Source organism: Artemia sp. Qi Xiang Cuo, chromosome 14 (genome assembly GCF_049724085.1).
Source record: "Artemia sp. Qi Xiang Cuo chromosome 14, ASM4972408v1, whole genome shotgun sequence".
In the NCBI taxonomy this organism is placed as follows: Eukaryota; Metazoa; Arthropoda; class Branchiopoda; order Anostraca; family Artemiidae; genus Artemia; species Artemia sp. Qi Xiang Cuo.
Genome location: NC_142807.1, coordinates 59,049,613 through 59,075,223, shown reverse-complemented (window position 1 = coordinate 59,075,223; position 25,611 = coordinate 59,049,613). Strand labels below are relative to the sequence as shown.

Here is a 25,611-nt window from a genome sequence, read left to right as displayed (position 1 = left end):
CTATGTTTGTGAAAATCAGACTGTGCGTTTTGCTCTTGATACTTCAACCGGATGATTTGAGATCAAAGTAGGCATTTAATGCTTTCCAATAATCAGCATTGTTATCTTTCTTCATTGAAAAATTCGTCTCTCTTGCTGCACTTTGCTTTGGGTTAATTTTTACATTTTGTTCTGCTTTTTACCTGCTGTGTCTTGAGAGATTAATTATATATTACGAGAGTATTTTTTCCTTGACCCAGGATAGGTTAGGGAGTTTGTCTAAGTTAATTAGTTCGGCTTGGGAGTGTGTGATCCCTAGGCTTGGTAGCGGTATCCTCAGAGAGGGAATAGCGGAGTGTTAGATTTGTTCTGCTCAATATATGGCCGGGCAGTTAAAGGTGCTTGCCTATAATAAGGCAAGAACACTTGGTTAAAGCACTAAGCGTGGCTACCTTCACCGGCACGCTAACACGTACTATGGTAATATTGGCGGCAACAGCACGCAATCCCCTTTTTAGCACAATAATACGCGTGGCTTAACGTTTCGTGCAGTAATACCAACAATGTATTACGAAAATATAGTGCCCCACATTATATCATATAAAAGAGACGGTGGTAAATTGCACCACAACTACTCAGCATGTAGGTGTCACACAAACTGCAATCTACTTTACTATTATTCTGAGCAGCTAAACTCTTTCCTGAAACCTCTAAAATCAGGTTTTCGAGCCCCACATTATATCATACAAAAGAGACGGTGGTAAATTGCACCACAACTACTCAGCATGTAGGTGTCACACAAACTGCAATCTACTTTATTCTTATTCTGTGCAGCTAAACTCTTTCCTGAAACCTCTTAAATCAGGTTTTCGAGCCCCACATTGTATCATACAAAAGAGACGGTGGTAAATTGCACCACAACTACTCAGCATGTAGGTGTCGCACAAACTGCAATCTACTTTACTCTTATTCTGTGCAGCTACAACTCTTTCCTGAAACCTCTTAAATCAGGTTTCCGAGTCCCACATTATCATAGGCAGCGCAATCGCGCTGCCTAAGTAAAGAACGATTTTGCACAATGTATTATTTTTTTTTGTTTTTTTCCATGCCAGGGCACTTCGTATCGAAGGAGTTGTCGTAGAAACTTCGAAAAGTGCTCATTCGATTGGAAATTGGAGTAACTAGTGCCCTTTTTAATAGGCGAAAGTGATCGGAGGGCAACTAGCCCCCCCCCCCCCCACGAGAATCATTCTCCCAAACACATCCAATCAAAATTTTGAGATAGCCATTTTGTTTAGCGTAGTTGATTTCCAGATAGAAAATATATCTTTGAGGAGGACACTCCCCAACAACCCTCAGGGTAAGTGTTTTAAGTTATGCCCTGGGGGTATATAAGAACGATCTTGGCACAATGTATTATTTATTATTTTTTTTTTTCTTTAGAGCAGGGCCCTTTGTATCGAAGAAGTTGTCGTAGAAACTTTGAAAAGGGCTCATTCAATTGGAAATTGGAGGTGTCGGCGCCCTTTTAATTTACGAAATTAATCAAAGGGGAATTCCCACCCCCTTCAGACCCACCATTCATGGAAGCATCTTTGATACACATTCTTGGATAGCTGTATCTTTCAGCATTCTTGGTTTTCAGATATAAAATATGTTTTTGAAGAGAGCAATCCCCCACAGCCCTCAGGGCAAGGATTATAAGTTATTCCCTTGGGGCATATAAGGTTTTTATTGAAATCGTTGTCGTAGAAACTTGAAAATGGGCTCATTCGATTTGAAATTCGAAGGACTAGTACCCTTTTTAATAGTCGAAAGTCATTGGAGGTCAACTAGCCCCCCCCCACGGCCATTATTCCCCCAAACACATTCAATCAAAATTTTGAGATAGCCATTTTGTTCAGGGTAGTTGATTTCCAGATAGAAAACATATTTTTAAGGAGGACACTCACCCACAACCCTCAGGGCAAGGATTATATGTTATGCCCTGGGGGCATATAATGTTTTTATTGAAATCTTTGTCGTAGAAACTTGAAAAAGGGCTCATTCGATTTGAAATTCAAAGGACTAGTACCCTTTTTAAAAAATACAAATGAAAGTGCATTGTCAGTTTAATATACATGTACTGATATTTAGTAATCAAAATGTTAATATTATTTGATTTATCAAAGTTATAAAAGTAAAAACATTTATAATTTTTAAGTAAAGTGCAAATTTTGTGCTAGCCTTGGGAAGGCATAGGGGTTTTGCGCCCAACTTATGTTAATTTCTGCTCGTTTTGAGATTGACTCGGTTAATTATTGTAATTTCTGTTCGTTTTGGGCTTCATTTTTTTATCAATGCTGATTTGTGGTAGTTTCACGCTTGGTAGATTATCTGATTTTAGTTTTGCTCATTTTTTGTTTAATGGAGTTCTTTACTTTTCTTTCAAAAACTTATTTTGAGGAAAAAGTTTTTTTTAATTAATATCATCCAAAGAGACGGTGGTAAATTGCACCACAACTATTCAGCATGTGGGTTTCACACAAACTGCAATCTACACTACTCTTATTCTGTGCAGCTCTTCCTGAAACCTCTTAAATCAGGTTTTCGAGCCTCACGTTGTATCATACAAAAGTGATGGTGGTAAATTACACCACAACTACCCATCACGTAGGTGTCAAACAAACTATAATCTACTTCACTCTTATTCTGTGCAGCTTAACTCTTTCCTTAAACGCCTAAATCCGTTTCGTCGAACCTCTGAGTTTATAAAAAATGAAGATAAATGGCACCACCACCGTTATCATCACATAGATATCAAATTAATTACCACTTACTTCACCTATCTTCTGCACAGATACTTATGGACAATTTTTACATTTTATTTTTCAAAATTATCTTACAGAAACAAATTTGATACAGACAAAGCTTAAAACAATTCTTTAAAAAATTACCAATTAAAATTATTTGGCCCAATTTTCTTTTTGCGTTTTCGACACATGCTGCGTCGTCGGTCGTCTAGGCTGCAAAAAAAACCCATTAATTTGTATAAATCTGACAATTAGAAAAAGGGCACTAAGAAACGTTTGATATACAACAAAGAGGTAAACAATTTAGAATTAGAAAGATGATATAAATGAGGGGTAATCCAAAAGTTACTTATCAAAATTCAAGGGATTTGTTTTTCATAAAAGAACTATCAGAAAATATTAATTGACTTCTTCCCTTTTTGCAATTAAAAAAAAAACAGATTTTCCAAATGAAAGTAAGGAGCAACATTAAAACTTACAACGAACAGAAATTATTCTGTATGAGTGCGCTGCCCCTTCCTCAACCATCGCTTTTTACGCTAAAGTATGACTTTTTGTCCTGATTCTTTAGGATAGACTACATAAACACAAGGGCCGTTGATTTTGAATGAGAAGTCTTTTTAAAAAGCTTTAAAACTTTAGCGTAAAGAGCGAGGGGTGAGGAAGGGGCACAGACAAAATAATTTCTGTTCGTTTTAAATTTTAATGTTGTTCCTTACTTTCAGTTGGAAAACTTTTTTTATTTAATTTCTGACTGTTTTTCGAATCATGCCAGGGAATCCACCCCCCCCCCCCCGCTGTGTAACATTTCTACTGAAAATTACCCGAAAAATTCCGTATATTTTCAAACGTCTTTGGGGAAAAAAGGCGTGGGCGGGGAGCAAGTTGCCCTCCAATTTTTTTGGTCACTTAAAAAGGGCACTATAACTTGTGGTTTTCGTTCGAATGAGCTCTCTCCTGATTTTATAGGACCATTGATTCGATACGACCACCCCTGGAAAAAAAATAAAAACGCATCCGTAATTTTTCTTCTACCAAAAAATACGCAATTCCACATTTTTGTAGGTGGGAACTTGAAATCTCTACAGTAAGGTTCTCTGATATGTTGTACCTGATAGTGTAATTTTCGTGGAATTCGCTTGTCCGTTTCGGGCTGTTTCTCTCCTTTTTCAGAAGAACTTCATATATTTGGAATCAGAATAAAAAGCTAATTCTTTTAATGTATCCATTATTGTCGAAATACGTTTTTAGAGTTTCGGTTACTATTGAGCCGAGTCGCTCCTTACTTACAGTTCGTTACCACGAGCTATTTGAAAGTATTATTTTAGAATAATAGCATAAGATTTGACTCACGTGGTATTAGTGATATATTACAAATAAAAATTCCAACTATTATGATATCCAGCCACTAATGACACGACATAAAATATTCTAACACTAGACAGATACAAGTATAACCCTTTTAAAATCTTTAATTTAATAATACTGAAATACAAATAAAAACAAGAAATCATCAAACTCGTCGAAAGAGGCAAGAAAAAAATCAGATCATAAAGAATCGCTTATCATGATAATAATTAAATACACATTTAACCAAATATAAATAAATTGTATTACGCATAAATAAATAACAAACACAAAATTACCTTCCAGTTTTAAGTTGTTCTACTCTCTAACAAAAACAATTTTAATCATTTTCTATTTAGGTGCTGAGGATACGCCTCCCTAACAAAAATTTAAATTTCCAAGGACTTTCCGAAATTCCCAATTAAAAAATTTTAATATATTGTCTCAAAAAACCAACAAAGAGAAAAATCTCTAAAAAAAAAAACAAACAAACAAACGAGACTGTGGCCAGTGGAGAGAAAAGAAAAACAACAGAAACAAAACAACGCGGATATTTCGCCTGTATACAAACAAGGCGTCTTCAGCACGAAAGACAAAAAAAAAAAAAAAAAAAAAAAACAAAAAAACAAAAAAAAAAAGAAAAACATAAAAAAAAAAAAAACACCCCCAAAAAAAAAAAAATACAAAAATTTACAATCGGTGCAAACTGATCCACGTAGGGAAAAGATGCTAATATAGAGTTACTTCAGTGAGGACACCAGAGTAACTGACTAGTCAGTTACTCTGGTGTCCTCACTGAAGTAACTCTATATTAGCATCTTTTCCCTACGTGGATTAGTTTGCGCCGATTGTACAATTTTTTTTTTTTTGGTGGTGGTGTTTTTTTTTTTTTTTTTTTTTTTTTTTTTTTTTTTGTGTCTTTCGTGCTGAAGACGCCTTGTTTGCATACAGGCGAAATATCCACGTTGTTTTGTTTCTGTTGTTTTCCTTTTCTCTCCACTGGCCACAGTCTCGTTTGTTTGTTTTTTTTTTTAGAGATTTTTCTCTTTGTTGGTTTTTTGTCATGGCTGGCCAGTTCGGCTTAAGATCTTTCATATTGTCTCAAAGTATGGTATACAAGACAAATACATTAAAGGGATTAGTGCTATGTACGAGAATAACGCTGCTGTGGTTAAGGTAGGAAATGAGGTTAGTAGCTGGTTTCGTATTGAATCAGGAGTTAAGCAGGGTTGTGTTTTATCCCCCTTTATATGGATCATTTTGGTGGACTTTATCTTAAGGAGCACAGAAAAGGCAATGGGAGAATATGGAATCAAATGGGGAGGAAAGACTTTCCTGGTCTTAGATTATGCTGATGATTTAAGCATCCTAGACGAAACTGTGAGCAAAATGAATGAAATTTTGAGGTTTTGCTAGTTCAGGGTGCTAGAATAGGTTTAAAAGTTAATGTCAAGAAGACTAAGTCGCTAAGGCTACGAATAAGTGAAGATGAAAAGGTGACGTTGGGTAACGAAAAGATTGATCAGGTGGACAGCTTCTACCTTGGTAGTATTATCAGTACAGGCGGTGTGGGAGCAGTGAAGATGTTAAAAGTAGAATAATCAAGGCTCAGGGTGTTTTTTCATATTTAAAAAAGGTCTGGATAAATTGAATGACAGGTCTACAAACAAAAATTAAAATATTGGAAGCTGGAGGGATGTCAGGGGCCGAATATGGTTATGAAGCATGGGCACTCCGAAAAGCGGACGAAGATTTGCTAGATGTTTTTCAGAGAAATTGCCTACAGATTGCTCTAGGTACCCGACTGACTGACCGTATTTCAAACAGTTAGCTGAACGAAAAATGCGGTTCAATCTCCCTTTCTATGGCTATAATGAGAGAAAAAGGGTTAAGATGGGCACGTTCTGCGGACGAAGGATGGCAGATTGCCAAAGGTTGTCCTTTTCGGTCATTGTCCTTCGTTAGCTGAGCGAAAAATGCGGTTCAATCCCGCTTCCTAGGGCTATAATGAGAGAAAGGTTGAGATGACTAGGGCACGTTCTGCGGATGAAGGATGACAGATTGTTAAAAATAGTCCTTTTTAGAAAACTGTACAGGGCTAACCGAAAAGCAGGTCTTCCGCGGTGGGAGTGAGAAGATGTCAGAAAGAAATATTGAAGGGAAATTGGAACTTCCTGGAAGGGTGTAAAGAGGGAGGCTTTGAATAGATTGGGATGGAGGAGGAGCGTGCGTAGCTTTGTTGGCCTCGGGCGGCTTGGTGCTGCGGGGAGTTGTTAGTAGTGGTAGTAGTAGATCCCGATCAAATCGTCGAATCTTGGGGGGTGAAAGTCTTAATATCCTCATGAGATACTTAAACTCGCCAAAAACTCACTGTTTCGTGTAAATTTTTGATAAACAAGAGTCTTTAGGGCCATTTTCCTTTGAAGACAACCATGGAAATATTATAACTTTAAAGGGAAAGGAATAGGACCAGAATTTGATTGACCTTTTATGACAAGAACTGAATTATATTGATGTTTCTGATGTTTACTTCTCCTGAGCTTACAGAGTTTAAGAACTTAAGAGTTACAGAGTTTACAGTTTACAAAACTTGTTTAATCCCTTGCATTTGTCTTTTAGTTTTAAAAAAAACGACAAAATGAGCCTTATTGAGTTTTAACTATAATTTTAGTTTATAAAATCAAATCGTTGATATCTACTTTTATTAATTATTAAGTAAATAAGGATTTCATGGTTATGAATATGATACCACAAACCAGACACGGACTGAGACTGTTTATGGCTTTGTTGGATAAGTTAAACATAGATGATGTTTTGAAATACGAGACTTTCAGAAGACAAATCGATCACTGTCATCGAAAATTTTTACTTTCCAGAAGAAATTCCATAAAAATTAAAACCCAAAAATGGGGGACAGTATTTTCGGCCAGTGAATAGTAATTAAATAAAAAAAGAAATTATCGAAGCCAATGCGACTAGCTCTGTGCTGAATCGTCCTAAAACACAATCTTCATCGAAAAAAATTTCACCTTTATAACCTATCGTAATCTTAGATAAATACCTTGCAACAATCTTGCAACTTATATTAAAGCAACCTTGAAATGGTCATAAATATTTATAGAAGCATTGACCCTTTCCGTCCTACCCAGCAAAAAAAACCCCTCCAAACTGTATATTTAAAAGGTTAGCCAGTTAAATTTGATATGGGCACCCATTGCCTTTTGAAGAGGTACGAGAAACGTCAACAGGAAAACAGAAATGTTAAAATTCAATATCTTGGAAACTATGCATTAGACCAATAACAATGATTTTGGTTTAATGTGGATCGATCCAGCATGACTTTATCCCCCGAAGCGGATACTTATTCCCCGAAGGCGCATTCCAGAGGGGGGGGGGGTAACTATAGATTTCAAATGCAAATCTGAGTATAATGGCATATATTTGAAACCTAAAAAGTAAATCAGATCTGTTTTTTTTTTTAGATTCGGGCGAACTAAATCTATAGTTGAAGGGCATAAAGGCGAATTTCTTAGATGAAAACGCAAAAAGACACTTTTCCATGGAAACGCAAAAAAAGGTATTTTTCAGAATGTACGGGGGGGAGCATTCCCCCTAACTTACCTAGCATACTTGGCGTTATTTGGGGGACAGGATAAATCTTTGGCTCCAGATTTAGTACATCTAGTTTTTAGGAAATATTTTAAATTACGCAGTGACTGAAAGGTTTCGAAATAAATCGCCTGGGAACGCAAAGTCACCAGAAGAAAAAGCGCAATTATGCATATAAAAAGCGCGTTTGTGCACGTTACACCGCGTAATCAACACTCTTTCTACTTTATAAACACTTTGAGCATAACCACTGGCTCTTCATTTGTCATAATAAAAAAAAAAAGTGAATAAAAAAAAAAAAATGCTTACAAGGCTTGATTTCTGAGTCTGTCCTGAATTGACGCTTCTTGAGTTCTTTTCACATAAAACATTACTCGATCTGACAGGAGATACTCTTTTCCCAATGTTTGAGACTGGGAGCGATTTTTGACGTTCTAGCTGAAATCTAGGTGGGGGAGCAATTGGACTTGCAAACGAACTGCAAATAACAAATAAATAAATGCCTTTATCCAAAAAAAATATTGGTATAATTGATGTATCAATGGTAATATCAGCAAATGACTGAGAACATTCAATAATAACTAAAAAGAAAAAATTATATTTGTACTGCCCAGATAAACCATTGTTTACATATTTCAAAATAAAAAGCATGAATTAAGACAACGTTAGGTTAGAACTCCATTTGCGTTAAAATAGCCTATTTATATTAAAATACCTGTAACTTACTTGAAGCATTTATTTACATTCAAAACACTTATTTTGACTTGACATCTTAGCATGGGCCGCTAGTTGGTGCATCGCCTTATGGACGTTCAAGAAACAATTATTTGTTCAAGTTACTGCGTATTCATCTTAAAATATAGGATTTTTGGTGGGAACTGAATTTGTAAGTTATAGACTAGATTGCCCAACGGAGTTAAAGTAGACTTGCGTCGACTTGGGTCTTCCCAAGGCGACTGGCAGATAGGACAATACGGTGCCTATATAAGATGACCTCTCGACTGCTGTAGACCTAAGATCTTCTAGGGACTTCCTGTTCGTCGCAGTAACCTTTTCAAACATAACTCGAGCGTCAATTTCTATTGCACCTGTCTCCTGTTGCCAGGAATAAAATAGTATTACACATTATGAGGGAGACGACCCTCGCCTATCCGCACAATTTTATCCTAATAACTCCATCAATTGCAAGTAGGATAGAATTTCAATGTCCAAACTTCCGGTGGTTACTAAAAACACTTACTTAAACCCCTAAGCTTTCTTGAATAGCCCCCGAAGATAACTGTAGGGCTAGACCAAAAATCTTATTTTATTATATACTCAATAACGCTGCTTCAAGCAATCCTAATGCCTCTCGTCTTCGTGAACATCAAGCCGTTCACCGTCCACTATAAATTTAAGCAAATCTACTGTGGTAACCTATCCAATTAATCAGAAATAATTTAATATAAATAAAATATTTATAACGCAAGATAAAATCATGGGTTTTGGAAACTTTACTGCAACTGGTGGCTTTAGGAAAAACTGGGTCGAGAAGCCTAAATAAAGTTGTAATTTACAACAAAATGACTTTACCAGAAGACAAAATGACTTCCCTAACAACGGTACCAAAATTAAAATTGCCAAAATTATACCAGAATATGGGGAAATTTCAGATGTCGATGAATTCATCGAAAAATTGGGATTTTTCGACGATTTAGCAGAATCATTTGACAATAAAGTCAAAGAGCAATGCGTAGGAGCTAGATTAAGGGGAAATGCGCTAAAAAATTTTGAATCCATTAAATAAAAAGAGGCGAAGGGTATTGACACTAATAGAATCCTTTAAAACAAGGTTCGTAGAAACGAGTTTTTCCGAGAGGCTGAGAACAGGGTTAGTTACGTTTAACACCTTTATTAGTATTTGGGAGTATGCAGACAAGATTTGTCGGTCTGTATGCTTATGTTTGGGCAAAAGCGGAAGTGACGAAACAGTACAAAAGGTACAATTACATACCTTTACACAAGGGTTACCGAAAAAACTGCTAAGACTAATATTATCACGTAAGCCTGAAAATCTCAAAAAGGGAATTGTTGAAAGCTCCGTTGCTAAAATGCCAGACTTGTACCAAGAATTTTGTTTGCAAACGGACGCATCAGCCTACGGTATTAGAGCAGTATTACTGAATATAAATTCTGAGGGGGAAGAATCAATAGTCCAATACGCCAGCCGCTCTCTAACAGAGACAAAAGAAACCATTATTCATAAAACACTATTAGTACCGACCGTCAAAATTTTTGATATCAAGGTTAGTGGCCAGAAAAGACTCGAGGTTATATCTCTTCCCCTCCCATACCCCCCCCCCCCCTTCGGATGTCTTAAGGTTAACTTACATATCCAACTTATCTTCTGTTCTTCCAAATTATATGGTTTTCCGGAAAAAGAGACAAATAGCTTTTTAGTGGCATAATATTTCAATATTATATTTTCGTGGCATAATGGGTCATGAAGGGCATTTCCTAGGTTACTACGTCATTTGAAAAATCAGTTGAGATTGAATGAGCTTCTGCATTCACAATAAACATTTCCAAATGTAAGTAAATCTCAGTGCCGTATTCAGGGGCGCACCCGTTTTGCCCCCCCCCCCCCGATTCTTTTTTCGAATTGAAAAAAATAACAAAAGTGCATGTAAACGAAATGTCGATGCGTTTTGAAAAGGTTTTATGTACGCCCCCCCCCCCCCGTAGAAAAAACAATCCTGGATACTTCCTTGGTATATTTGTTATAAGTGCTTACTTTTATAATGTAGAACCAAACACCTCATATTAATAAGAGTCCAACTGTGATAAAATTACAGTTAGAAACCTGAGATTATATAGATTATGTCCATGTTGTGCATAATTGCGATTATACTACCCAAGGCCCTTGGGTAGTATAATGCTGATATAGCCCTTGGGCCAAGGGCTATATGAGCATTCTATTATCCTCTATTTAAAGTAAGATGTATTCTGCCCAAAACAAGGCACATAAAAATCACCTAAAGAAGCGTTGATTGGGGGTCTTTAGTATTTTGAGGTCTTTGAGTAGAACTCTCGACATTGGAAACTCAACGCGAATCGCTGAAATGATCACACCCAGGCGAAATTTCCCAACCGAAAGATTGTGTAAAATACGCACCTATTGACGAAACACTGCTATTTTTAACACAAAAAGCGCAATATTTTGTAGCCCCTAAATTTGGCATCGCAATAAGTTGCCTCAAAAGATTAATTGTCTTTACATGGTAAAATTTACGTCCAATTGATAAGCGTGATCACTACGTCGTCTACATGATCTTGGTTTTACTTTGTACTTGAGATAAGATACAGGCTCTTCAGCCCAGCTCAATGCCGACAAATGTCGACGTTACAGTAGTGGCATCTATTTCAAAAGGACATGTAGGAACCCTGTCGCCTCTGCGGCAGCTGGGATCGGGTCCCATATTGCCAGGCGGAGATGAATCCACTGGGCTATCAAATGGGTGAAAAATAATTGTTGAGAAAATCGCTACTCGCGTGGGAATTGAAACCAAGATTCCTTGGTGAACTAGACGAAGCTACCAACCCTGGACCGACAGGTACACTATCCACACGATCTATATAAATGAGTAAATAATGCTGTATAAATAAAATAGCCTATAAGCACATGTGCATCACAAATTCAGTCGAACCAATACCACGACAAATATAAATAAGTAAGTTAATCCATAAAACAAACTAAATCAAATACCAATATTTCTAAAGTGTCTTAACGAATTAACAGGTAAAATAAGGGACAGATAATATGTCCTACGAAGTACTAGAGGCTGGGTATGTCAGTAGTTTCCTATAATTCTTATCCATTTGTTGGGGTCTAAAGTTAAAATCCCTCGGCAGGAGAATTCACAAGACCATATATTAGCTCATGATATCGATTCTTGTTGACAAGGTCGATATTAGCTCACGGTGAGTGGAAGAGTTCAAATATTTTAGCCCGAATCAATACGTCAGCTCTTGTTTGCGATTATCAAAGGATTGCAAATTAAAATGTGTCAGCACATGATTCCAAGTTGATTCATAATTGAATATAATTGTATCTAATTATGATACAGAACAACCAGTAACAGGGTGCTGAGCTTCGCTAGGTGAAAAGAAAGCCAGTTTTTTTTAATATTTTCCGTAAAACAACTTTAATTTTATTTAATTCGCTGTAGAAATTAAGACTATTAGGGTATTGGACGTGTGGGTATTTGTGACTAAGCATGGGCTATGTTTCTTTTTTCTGCTCTTTTTTTGAAGCACCTTTTTCTGTTCTTTACTTACAAAAAAACAGAAACAGAACAGAAGCAGATGACCGATTTTCTGTTTACCTGTCCTGTTTCTGTTTTTATAATAATTATTTTGCCCTGTTTCTGTTTTTTTCACCTGTTTTTCTTCTGTTTTCAATTTTACTTTATTGATTCGAGAAGGAAATAATAAGAAATATTGAACTTACAAAATAGTGTTTTAAATCATAATATGAAATTTTGAAGAAGTGTGGTTACGCCCCATACGGTTTTTATAATTGGAACGTTAATATAAAGTAGAAGTAAGTAAAATTATGGCACTCAGCTAGGCAAAATTAGGGCTTAGGAGTCAGATGAGAGTAGTAGATGTGTGTAAATGGGAGAACGCTAAAGGTGCAGTTTTGTTCCGCTAAAGCAACTTATTTTTTTTAGTGTTTACTATTCAGCCAATTGAGCAGCAAAGCTGCATAGATACTACAAAATTGCTTATTACTGTATATTCTGGCTCTATTGGTAGGGCCTCTGTATCCTACGTTACATGGGAAGTAATCTGCACCTTTAACCGGGAAAACTTTAATTCAACGGTTTTTTATGGAATTTATGCTGCTAGATAACAGTGACTTGCTATGAATACCATACTAGCCTATACAAGATAAATACCGATTATTAATTGCAAATTTTCTTACGTGTTTAGTCAGAGAGGAATGTAAATGTATTGAAGTCTTGTCCAGTAGAAATGTATGTTTCTGCTGGCACGTTTTATTGCATCAACATAACAAGATATACTTTTTCAAGATGCCAAATATACTTTTTCTCATAATACCATGAAAATAAAACCTTAATAAAACCATGTCTAAATATAATCAATGGAAACCCTTTCGGGGAAAAACCTAGAGTTGAAACAGTGGCTTAACTAGCTGATTCTGGCCTAGCTGGCCAAAATCTTATAAAATGCTGATACACTTCTCTTATTCTGTAGGATAACACATCTTCCGGTGAACACGGTAATTTTTGCCATACAGCACAATAAATAAATTGTAAAAAAAATTGTCACTAAGCAGTATATTATTCTTTGTATCTGTCTCTTAAATACCAATTATAGACAAGTAAATTCCCCCAAAAATTAATATTATACCGCAGATGGTCTAAGTTCCTAGGAAACCATAATTAAGAGCTGTCATTTTGCTTTTATTTGCCGACAGGTTTTCTTGGCTCATTGCACAAACGAAACCGCTCAAGGGAAAATTGCTCCCTTTCTCCCTATTACGCCATTGAGGTGAAAGAGGTCAGATATTTGGCTGGAGGTGCAATTTTCAAAACGGTAGGCTACTGGAAGGTGCTTCTAATTTTGTGAAAAATACTAAAATCAACCTTTGTTTTAAGACAAGCATGATGTCATTTTCTGATGACGACTTGGATGTTCCAAGACATCTTTCTGGGTACCCTGCGGAAAAAGGAAGCAAAGAAAGTATCAAGTGCAACTTCTGGAGAGCGTCTCTAATGGCTAAGGAAGTCTCTGCCATGACATATATATACTATCTTAAAAGGAAGCACACAATTGATATGCACAAAGATAAAGTATATGCGACTGGTGCTAAAAAAAATATCAAGTCAGGCGGTTTCCCTTGAGAAGGCTCCAGACAGCCAAGCAAGTGACACAGAGGACAATGAATTAGTCAAATCTGGAATAAGAAGAGCAGAGATGCAGCAGTTTTTTATTTCCAATTAATCAAAACAATCTGCTCTGCAGATGTTCTACTACAAAACCCTGTTTAAGGACAAATGCCCACTTTCTGTGTATGATAAGCTAGATATGAAACAGCTTATTTAAAAAAACAACAGGGGGCTTGAAAGCATCATTTGAGGGAACCGTCCATCTTCACATAAGTTTTGCTGCCAGAAAAAAAAAAGTTCAGAAGGCTACTTTAAGATCTGCCACTCAGACTAGCTTGACTTTTCACTGCTGGTCTGCAAAAAGACTTGGCTCTGTAGGTATTACTGCCTATTACCATATGAAGATGAAAATTAAGCAGAGGTTGCACCACTATCTTTCACATTTCAAGTGGCATAAGCATTCTCATACAACTACTAACATCTTTTCAGCAATCCAAGTTGCAATCAGGAAGTTTTCAATGACAGATAAAATGTTCCATGTTGTGACTGATTCTGGGAACAATATCACCGAAGCCTGTAGGATATGAGCCCTTTCCTGAACTTCATTTTTTAAGATTGTCTCCATTCTTTTTCTGCATGCGTTATTGGTTTCTGGTCCAATCGAAGCTTAGTCAATGAAATCCCTGAAGAGGATTGCTTGGAATTATTGGATGAAGTCGAAGAAGTCGAACCAACTGGTGAATATGATTCAGACAGTCTTTCTGTTCCTTGTTCTGAGAACTTCGAAAATGAAGATACATTTGCTGAAGAATCTGAATTAACTGATGCAGTGTCTAAGGATGAGGGCGGTGAAAGTAATGGAGAAGAAGAGGGGGAAATTGGGAGTCTGTCAAAAAACGAGGTTGCAGCACAGGCTATCCGAAGACACGTTACACTTGCTCAAACATTGACAGTCGAGGTTGTCACTACCCCTTTTCCTTTGGGAATGAACCATTAAAACGTGCCAAAATAATCAAAATCATGCCCACTTGTATTCTCAAAACAAAAGTTTGAAGTAGTAACACTATAATAAAGCAAGTGCATGGGTTGGAAAAAGTATTTTCTGCCGTAAAGCGAAAGAAATTTTTGAAATATGTTATCAAAAAGTGCAATTGTTCTTATATTTGCATCACTTTGAAAACCTATTTAAGAGAAGAGAATGCTTAAAGAAAGTACTGTGTAGCAAATGGTCTAAGTTTCTTTGAAATTCAGAATTTGAGAAATTTAATTTTACATATTTACTTGAGAATGAATTTGGTGGAGGGCCTAGAAAATCATTTTCAAGCAAAAAGCGCCGTAAAAATATGCAAAGTACCCTTAAAATATGAATTTTCCTTTTGATTTGTCTCTCACACAAATTGGCTAGGAAATAATTAATCTTAAAAAGTTGTTTTAAGCCGTGAGGCAACGAAACTTTTTGACTTGACGGTAAGAAGTGTCATTTTCCCGTGCATTTTTCTTCTTTCATACATTTTTTCAGATGGCTTCCAAACATCAGGATGGGGGAAGAGGAAAGCATTGTCTGGAGGGGGAGACTGTCCCCAGCAAAAGCAACTATGGGCTCTGCTTGAGCCCATAGCAACTATTGAGCTGACTGCGCAATTTGACGAAGAAAATTATTTTATTTTCAAAACGTCTCAAATAACTAGTATGAATTTCTGGGAAATTCAAGGAGATTCTGTATAAACATAAAAGCGTATTCTTGGAATAAAGGAACAGGAAAAGGAAAAAAAATAACCATAAAAAAGGATGGCGATGTTGTGGGCATAAGACAGTTTTCGCCCCTTTATTGAAAAACGTCTTTTTGGCGGAAAATGCGGCAATAGTACTGATAATAAACCAAAACTTATCATTTACAATTTTTTTTTCTTCTTTAAGCTTTAGATGTTAGAAAAACAGCTGTTTAAACAGCAGTTTTTTGAACGAAAACAGCTGTTTTCTGTTTTTACGAAAAAACGGAACAGAAACAGAAACAGGTCTTCTGTTTTTTTGTTGACCTGTTCTGTTTCTGTTCTGTTTCATTCAAGCCCTGTTTATTTTTTTTCTGTTTCTTCAGAAAAACAGAACACTGCCCATGCTTATTTGTGACATCATTCATATGAAAAATGTTTCCCAAAATTAAGGCCCTAAACGAATTTTATTAAAGTCATGAACTATCTAGATCGTTTTTTCACATCAGAAAATGGTAGGTTGCCAATTTTTAGGAAAAATTGTAATAAATAAATAAATATACTTATATGTAACTATTGTTCGTTTAATAAGATAAATAATTGGAACACCATGATCTTCAAGTATAATTTTTACAGCTCTTTTTTCCAAAGTCGTGTCCTATCTAGACCGTTTTTCCACATCACAAAATGGTAGGTTGCCAATTTTTAGGGAAAATTGTAATGCCGTTTTCGGAAAAAAATTACAGATAAATAAATAAATACACTTATATGCAATTATTGTTCGTTAAATAAGATTGGATAATTGAATACCATGATCTTCAAGTATAATTTGTACAGCTCTTTTTTCCCAAAGTCGTGTCCTATCTAGATCGTTTTTCACACCAGAAAATGGTGTGAAAAGATTTTTGCAGAAAATAAATTTTAGCTGGGGGGGGGGTGGAACTGAGGTCTGGGAGGGGGCAAACTTGAGTCTGGAGGTTGCGGTTTTTACAGCTCTTTTTTGGATGGTCTCAAACCTTCCAGGTCGCTTCTTCCTCGTTTCGGGATGCCAACTTTAAAACTTCTATTAGTATACGAAATTAATTCAGGTTACTAAGAGAATGTAACAGTTAGGCATCCTTTCTAGCCAAATAATCGACGTTTCTATTTCAGCTTTAACCTTCTTGCAAATTTATTAGAAGTATTTCAACTGTTTTCTTCACATACAATAAAAAACTGAATAAATCAAATTTATAACCAATTATAAAAAGAACTTGCCAGAGATCGTTCTTTTCGGCCATCCATTTAAGGCCGAACGAAAAGCAGGTTGTCCCCCAATTGGGCAGGAAGAAGGAGTAAATTACCAAAAAAGACAAATTACCAAAGATCGTTCTTTTCGGCCATCCATTTAAGGCCAAACGAAAAGCAGGTTATCCCCCAATTGGGCAGGAAGAAGGAGTAAATTACCAAAAAAGACAAATTACCAAAGATCGTTCTTTTCGGCCATCCATTTAAGGCCAAACGAAAAACAGGTTATCCCCTAATTGGGCAGGAAGAAGGAGTAAAGAGAGAAGCTTTGAAGAGATTGGGATGGAGGAGGAACGTGCACAGCGGTGTTGGCCTCAGGCAGCTCGGTGCAGCATTGAGTTGTTAGTAGTTAGTAGTAGCAGTAGTAAAACAATGCATACTTTTATCAAAAATAGCTTATTATAGGCCAAAATTTTACCCAGGAATTAGGTATCCACCAATATAAATTTTAGGTTAACTTCGGTAATTTTAGGTAAACAATGAATACTGTTATCAAAAATAGCTTATTAAAGGCCAAAATACTAGTCAGGAATTAGGTATCCACCAATATAAATCTGCAAAAAGAAAATCTGAATTGAACTAAATTTAAAAAAGAAAATAACGCGCTGTTAATTACACGGATATTTTTTTATATGAATAATTTTAGGTAAGTTATAAATATTTTAAGCCAGGTACAATTTATCTTAGAGAATTACAATTTTTCTCGCTAAATTACCATTAGGTATTTTTTCACTATGTATTATGTTTCTATGTGCTTTGTAATTTGTTCTGTTGGTGATGATTTCTTTATTTTTCATAAATATTTGTGTGTATATGACTCATGGGCTTTTTAAATATACGATCTATCTATCTATCGATTTTTATATTTTTAAAAGCTATTTCAACATTCCGATAATCGTGTACTTACTTTTTGGAGCCTGCTAATTTTTACAGTGGGAGGGATCAATAATGAAATATTGATTTTAATATGTGCCTCAGAAACAGAATCAACGTCGAGCTTCTTATAAAATGAGCTAAAATTTTCGTCTAAAAATACAACTGAAACAAATTTAGCAAAATAATAAATTTATTAAATATATAGTGTCTGAATATATTATACAGATAATTTAACAAATAATATAAACAAATGACTTTATAAGTTTATAAATAATTAATTATAATTTCTAACAAATAATAAACTTTTATTACATTTTTCTTATATTAGTTTTTATTCTAGATTTAAAAACAAAATTTTTTTATAAATAATTTGATATATAACTTAGTAAATATATAATACAGAATAAATTTAATAAAGAACATATTCCAAAATAGTGAATAAGGTTTCAACCTTCTTGGACTGTCCTTGGCGTTGAACAATAAATTACAGTGGGCGAAATTATCAAAGTATTTTTATTATTTTTGAAAGACATTTATATACCCCCGACACCGACAGCTAGGTTGGAATTTTCTCCTAGAATTGCGTGTGCTAGAGTGAAATTCACTTCTGCAAGAGCTGAAGTCATATATATCTCTAGGCTTCTTTAAAAAGAATACAAAAAAATACCTGCGAGATTGAAAATGTATTTATTATATTTATTTAATTATTATTATGTTTAGAATTTTTTGACATTATTATTATTTATTGTATTTTAGTTTGACACTTCAGGGGATGTAAGCTGAGGAGAAGTTGTGCTAAATTTACTGTTATTTGATGGTGTTTTGGGGTGGACATTGGAGAGGACAGGAGGCCACACTGTATTTAGAGTGTGCAACTATTACGGGTCCAGACGTGCATCAATGCACAAGGAATTGAGTTAAGTGTTTTTTTTTTTTTTTTTTTTTTAATTAAAACCCAACTTGAACTTGAACTATTGTCTTCATTCATCTGTTGCACGCGTTCTTGGATTTTGGTCTACTCGAAGTTTAGCCAATGACATCCCTGAAGAAGATTGCTTGGAATCCTTTGATGAAGTCGAAGATGTCCATCCAACTGGTGAAAATGACTCAGACAGTCTTTCTGTTCCTTATTCTGAAAACTCCGGAAATGAAGATACGTTTGCTGAAGAATCAGAATAAACTGATGCAGTGTCTAAGTAAAAGGGCGGTGAAAGTAATGGAGAAGACGTGTGGAGAGCTGGATGTCTATCAAAAAATTAGGTTGCAGCACTGGCTATTCGAAGACACATTACACTTGCTCAAACATTGATAGTCGAGGTTGTCACTACCCCTGTTCCTATGGGAATGGACCATGAAAACGTGCCAAAATAATCAAAAGCATGCCCACTCGTATTCTTAAAACAAAAGTTTGAAGTAGTAACACTTTCTATAATAAAGCAAGTGTATGGGTTGGAAAAAGTATTTTCTGCCATAAAGCGAAAGAAATTTTTGAAATAAATTATTAAAAAGTGCAATTGTTCTTATATTTGCATCACTTTGAAAACCTATTTAAGAGAAGAGAATGCTTGAAGAAAGTACTGTGTAGCAAAGGGTCTAAGTTTCTTTGAAATTCAGAATTTGAGAAATTATTTTACATAATTGCTTAAGAATGAATTCGGTGGAGGGCATAGAACATTATTTTCTAGCGCAAAGCGCCGTACAAACTTACAAAGGACTCTTAAACCATGAATTTTCTTTTGATTTGTCTCTCACACGAATTGACTAGGAAACAATTAATCTTAAAAAGTTGTTTTAAGCTGCGAGGCAACAAAAATTTTTTACATGGCGGTAAGAAGTGTCATTTTTCCCGTGCATTTTTCTTCTTTCATACATTGTTTCAGATGGCTTCCAAACATCAGGATAGGGGAAGGGGAAAGCACGGTCTGGAGAGGGAGACTGTCCCCAGCCAAAGCAACTATGGGCTCTGTTAAAAATACTTAGTGACTTTGAGCTGACTGTGCAATTTGACGACGAAAATTATTTTATTTTCAAAACGTCTCAAATAACTAGTATGCATTTCCGGGAAATTCGAGAAGATTCTGTATAAACGTAAAAGCGCATTTTTGGAAAAAAGGAACGTGAAAATAGAAGACAATAACCATAAAAAAGGATGGCGATGTTGTGTGCATAGACAGTTTTTCAACCCTTTATTAAAAAACTGTTCTTTTTGGCGGAAAAATGCTGCGATAGTACTGATAATACACCAAAACTTTATCATTTACATTTTTCTTTCTTCTTTAAGGTTTAGGTGTTCGAAAAACAGCTGTTTAAACAGCAATTTTTTTAACGAAAACAGCTGTTTTCTGTTTTTACCAAAAACAGAAACAGAAACAGGTCTTCTGTTTTTTTGTTGACATGTTCTGTTTCTGTTCTGTTTCATTCAAGCCCTGTTTATTTTTTTTCTGTTTCTTCAGAAAAACAGAACAGTGCCCATGCTTAGTGAGAACCCCTTCCCCATCCAAAAATTATCCTGAAGGATAGGCTACTATCAGCAAAATGTGAAGAAAAAAACGGTCATCAAAATGCAGTTTATCTACTTTTAAGATCCTCCCCCTGGATGAAATCCCTTCCTCCTTATGCCCTCCCTCATTTTGAAACTTCAGTGTAAATGCGTCGGTAATTCCTCCTTTGTCCTGTAAATAAAACCATCCAGTCGATACAATTCTGGTCGATAATTAGTTCGTATTTTCAGGAGCGTGCTAACTGTCCCACCCGAATAACAGAAAGTCAAACTTACGCTGTTAGAGCTAGAGGCACTTTAGATGGCGTTTGCATTTGTAAGGGTTTTAGTCTGCTGGTTCTGCTTAAAGCCGGGGTTGATGCAGCAGCAGGAGCCGATGACATCTTTTGTGCAGGAGAAGCAATAGACGTTCTTGATGCATCTGAAAAAAACTTGATGAAATAACGTCCATAAAAATCCATAACGTCCACAATAATATAGATTTTTTTCGGAGAAAGTATCAAAGCGGAATTTTGACATAAAGCTTGATGAAGATGTACTAAACGTGACCGATTCCATTAAGTATTCTTATCATAAGAGTTTTGGTAGCCTGGGCAACAGTTCAACTAAATAGCCATGAAAAGAGGTAAGTAAATAGCCTACTTTAGCCTACTAAAAAGAGGTAAGTTATCTTTTAGAGCCCACTGCCCTTCCATTTTAAATTAAAACAAAATGAAAAATTAATGAAAATGAAATGAAATTGAAAAAAAAATGAAATGAAATTAGTGGAAATGAAATGAAAAAAATGAAACGAAAAAGTGAAAAATGAAAATATAACAGGTAATATGCGGTAGTTAATAACGAAAGATGAGATTACTATGTTATTTTTTAGTATACATTAACTTGTTTAATCTAATTGTTTACTCATTTTTCCCCCATTGATGAAAGCTTCCAAATATAAAGCCAAATTCTTCAGATGTTTATTAGTATTTGTATTTCTTTATTAATACGAATAAACTTAAGCACAATGCTTGTCGTATGAAATAAGAACGCATACCGCACGAGGGGTATATCAAGAAAATGAGCCCGAAAAGAGATAGCGAATAAATGAAAAGCAAAAAAAAGAAATACGTTTGACAGCCTACCAGGTAGTAAAAAAATCTATGTAAAATGGTATGCTGACCAGCCTATGCTTAAATACTCGCATAGTAGGTGATTTTACCGCCCCTGATTGAAGGTTCCTCCAGTCTTCAGCAACGCTACAATAACCTTCAGCAAAAAACTTCAGCAACAACAGCTTTACATAAAAAATAGTAGAAGTATTTTATGAGAGGGATATAAAAAAAAATAGTCTCGAAATATTAATGACAGATGATAAGGGAAATATAGCCCAATATGTCTTCAAATGAAGATAATGTTGGTTTCACTTGGTCATTGCGTTTTAGTAACTTTGATGTTATAGAATAAGGATAAATGTTATAAAAAATGTTAAAGTAATAATCATAAATCAAGGAGTGACTCAAAAACCACGGTGCACCTTCTGGGACGCCACGGGTGATTATCGATCGACACTGGTGGAAACATAATTCGTCTTATCACTAGCTAGCGCAAATTTAAGGTACTTTAAGTTAACATCCATTTTTAGTTTCAATAATGGGAAAAGTTGCTATTCTCAATCAAGGACAACTAGTTACTACTTCATCAACTTCAGATTTATCGTCAACATCAAGTGTTTTACCCTCGGTAGCCACAGGAGCTCTGATCCACAGCCTAAGTATATATAAAGTTATGTTCATTCCTATTATTCTCTATTGGAAATTTTTCAGACACATTATGTGTTCTACATTTCTTCTTGGTTCCTCCTTCCCACGTGTGCAATGACGAATTTTTTGCGATGGCTGGTTGTACATGCGGTGGGAATGTAGTGAATGACGTTATTAGGAAATTAATCGATAGTTAACTCCGGTGACCACCTCTGTTCGTGGCGCTGTGATGTGTGTCATTTCTGAAACGAACGCACATGGTTGTATATACCCGAATATGCTCTGGTCGTTTCATCCTCGAATACTGTCACTTAGTTGAGTCAGTGCATAGCCTCATTGATCTTAGAAGTTTCGGATCTCTTTAAACGGTAGGACTTGGTTAGACCTATAGTCAAAACTACGAGTGACTTGACTATAGGCAAGCACAATATAATTAACTATCACAATTCAGGGTCCGAATGCACTCAAGATAGAAATCAAAGGTATCTCGGTACCAGACGAAACCCAAGAAACACTAAATAGTTCAAATTTTGGAATCATCAGAAGATGTATGGAATCAATACAACCAAGGATAGGCTGACTAGCTTTTCCGATAAAGCAGTACGGCAGGAGTTTTTTCGCCCATTTCAGTCAAAACTGGAAAGAAGTAAATTAATTTGATGAGTAAAGGATAAAGAAGAATAAAGGGATGAATACTTTCACTTTAGTAAGAACTCGGAAGACAGTGTATCAGATATATGATTTTACTTATCGAAAGAAACATTCAGTGAAATCTTTCAGTGTGAATCCTTAAGGTACCGAGAATAGTGAAAATGGAGTCTGATTGTTTTAACTAATTTAGTGGAGACTTACACAACCATATATATTTAAAGAAACGAGGGTGGCGGGGTGGAAACTAAGGTGGCAGAAAATATACACAACCATGTATACTAAGAAAATAAATAAAAAGCACAGCTTGAATTTTAATGAAAAAGATTTCCCTGTGCAGATAAGGAGTTTTAACTTCAATTGGACATCAAATTTAAACAGAAAAATGGAAAACGTGTGTTAAAAAAAGGATAAGCTAAAAAATATGACACCAAACAGCATAAGAATGATTAAATTTATTTTGAAGGTGCAGTTGTCTTTGAGAATCAACAGGTTTTTTTGTTTTTTTTAAGTTGGGTGAAAATCAATAGAATTGATTTTCAATTTATTGAAAATTTATTTCAATTCTATTGAAATCAATAGAATTGAAAAATCAATAGAAAATCAATGAAAATCAAACATCTACTGGCAGTAGAGGATACCCAATCAATCTATCCGTAATAAAACGGGTCAGCCTCTGTGACAGATGTCATAAGAGTTCGGCGGTGGAGATGCCTTGGCCATGTACTACGTATAGACCATCCTCGGCTATCGAATGCAGCGGTCTACTGGCAACTCACAGAAACACCATGCGCCAAACGTACAAGACGGATCTGCGAGAACTGAACACCTCAATCCAGCCTCAGTAGGAGGATATACTGGCAGCACCAAACTTGCGGGAAGATTGACTGCTCTTTGACGCCCTGAGTGCCTCTGGAGGCACAGCCGGATCTAAGGTCTAAGGTAAGGTGGGTGAAATCGAAAGAAAATCATCAAAAAATCAGCCAAATATGCCACCAAATAGCCTAGAGTGCAGCTTTCTTTTGAAGGTGTAGTTGTCTTTTGGGAGTCAATTGACTGTTAATGTTTACATTTTACAGACAAAGCTTTGTCAAATTTAGCTAATTAATTTTGCTTACTTGTTTTCACGGTTCAACGTGGTAGCACTGACAAAAAAGTGGTACTTCCCTAAACTTCATAACTTTGAAACAACTAAAAGAAAAATCGCAAAAAACGTAGTTTACAGGCATGAATAGACCTAAGATGGATCCAGGGGAAAAAAAATCATTTTGATAGCCTTGGCACTTAGATGTGATACCACAAACTAGGCTTCAAGAGATATAACTGAGCTGTCTCAATAGCTCAAGGATAATAGTACTAACTAGACTTTATATTTAAAATCGTAGACTATTATCTAGAGTTTGTCACGCTGACAAATTGTGGTACTTAGATTCATAAGTAATCGTAGACTTTTATCTAAAATTTGTCACGCTGAGAAAATATAATAGCTTAAGTTTAACTATCCAGAAAAAGAGTACGTTACCCTGCGTCTGCTGCTGACATAGCTCGTTACTTTAAAAAGCTTCCGTTCAAATCCAACAAATCTACACACAGAGCCCTCTGTAACTAATATCGAATGTCTCATTTTTTCTATTTATTATGAAAATTGGTTTTGCTTCTTTCGGGGGCTTACCCCTAGTCTTCATAAAAAAGATTATTTTGGTTTGTCCCTTCTTTTATTACATCTACCACCGAGGTTTAGAAATCGAAACCTCATATCTGTTTGTGTGCTCCTCGACATCGGTTTAAAACTTACGGAGTTTGCTGGCAAACTACCCTACTGTACCTACAAGTATCTACCCGTCCACAGTGGCCATACTCGTTTGGTGATTTTTTTTTTGTGTGTGTGATTTTTCTCGTTTGAATTATTTTCTCGTTACTCCCGTTTCTTCTTCTTTTTTGTAGCGGGTTATAAATAAATTGTTATTATTATAAACCCATTCCCCCAAGAAAGGTATACAGCCAACCCTTAGAACTCTGTTTCCAAACTCTAGAAATGAGATTATTACAACATAAAGATTCTATTTCTTCGGCTTTAAAGCAGGATTCTAAGTCTGAAGATTTTACTTCAGCCCTTTCAGAACATATTTTTAATTTTCCAGACCATTTTATTTTGTTTGAGAATGTCTCTTTGATTTGTAGGGATCGTGGTTTTAAAGCAAACTTTTCGTAAAACGCTTGAAATAAAGAAAATCTTATTCAAGAATATTGCTTTGAATCGGGATACAGGTGAATATGGGCTGAATTCTATCTATGATAATTTATTAAAATCTGACAGAGTAAAGTTCAATTCACCCAAGGTAGTTGACCTTTGTCCAAATGTTATATCATTGAACGCTAATGAACCGAATCCAAGAAGGTCAAAGAGGCTAGCTTCCGCCTTTGCTTTGAAAAGAATTAGAGATTTAAAAAATATGTGATGTTATTTTATTTAGTGTTTAAACTTTTGTTTTAAAGCGTTTAGTTTAGTTTTACTATTGAGGACAGCCATTACATGTATGGCCGAAATATCTGATATTTTTTATGAAGTACATGATACACTGTCCATTAAATATGATTTTATCCCTATTTTGGACTTTTATTTTACAAAAGAAACAAAGGATAACAAGCGGGCGACTGCAAAAGGCCCAATCTGCAAGCCATAGCGAGCTGATGTAGGTAATGCAGATTCTATTTTCAAGGGCTAAAGACGCAGCCTGCTAGCCGTAATGAGCGGAGTGACATTTTTTAGGATATAACTGTGAGTATGGAAGTGTAAAAGGAGGAGAGGGAGGTGTCTAAGTGTCAGAAAGCCGGATTTTAATTACATATCTACAAAACCTCCTGCTTTCCTGTCCAAAACCTCCTCCTTTTCTCCCCCAAGAAATCTATTTCATCTTAAGATGGGGTGCTATTATTAGAATTGACAAACAGGCACTTGGCCAGGATAGCATGGCTTCTGGTTCCAGTTGGGATTCTAAGCATTAAACCTGTGTACTTACCAGAAGATTCGTTAGTAGACGTAGAGCCAACACTAGAGAAACTTCTAACAAAAGGTTGGAGAGAACTCGTAGCTCTGAGGGGGACTTGTCGATTTATTTTGATCTGTTTGCCAACGCCCGACGAATTGTTATGAGACGAACTGAAAATTTACTAAAGATGATCAAATATGCATTTTCTAATACTTCGTCAACCCTGTAGGAGAATTAT

General features: G+C 35.7%; 1 protein-coding gene across 2 annotated transcripts in view; it reads right to left on the bottom strand.

The window, feature by feature from the left end:
• Positions 1-2,821: 2,821 nt before the first annotated feature.
• LOC148944702 (uncharacterized) overlaps positions 2,822-25,611 on the bottom strand; it is a 64,672-nt gene continuing 41,882 nt past the window's right edge. For both annotated transcript variants that reach the window (XM_089100313.1, XM_089100314.1), the window contains 4 exons: positions 25,404-25,543; positions 20,270-20,414; positions 8,037-8,205; positions 2,822-2,984 (listed from right to left, as the gene is read on the bottom strand). In XM_089100313.1, the coding sequence (XP_088956439.1) occupies positions 2,925-2,984; positions 8,037-8,205; positions 20,270-20,414; positions 25,404-25,543 (514 nt within the window). In that variant the 3' untranslated portion in view covers positions 2,822-2,924. The remainder of the gene's footprint in view (positions 2,985-8,036; positions 8,206-20,269; positions 20,415-25,403; positions 25,544-25,611) is intronic.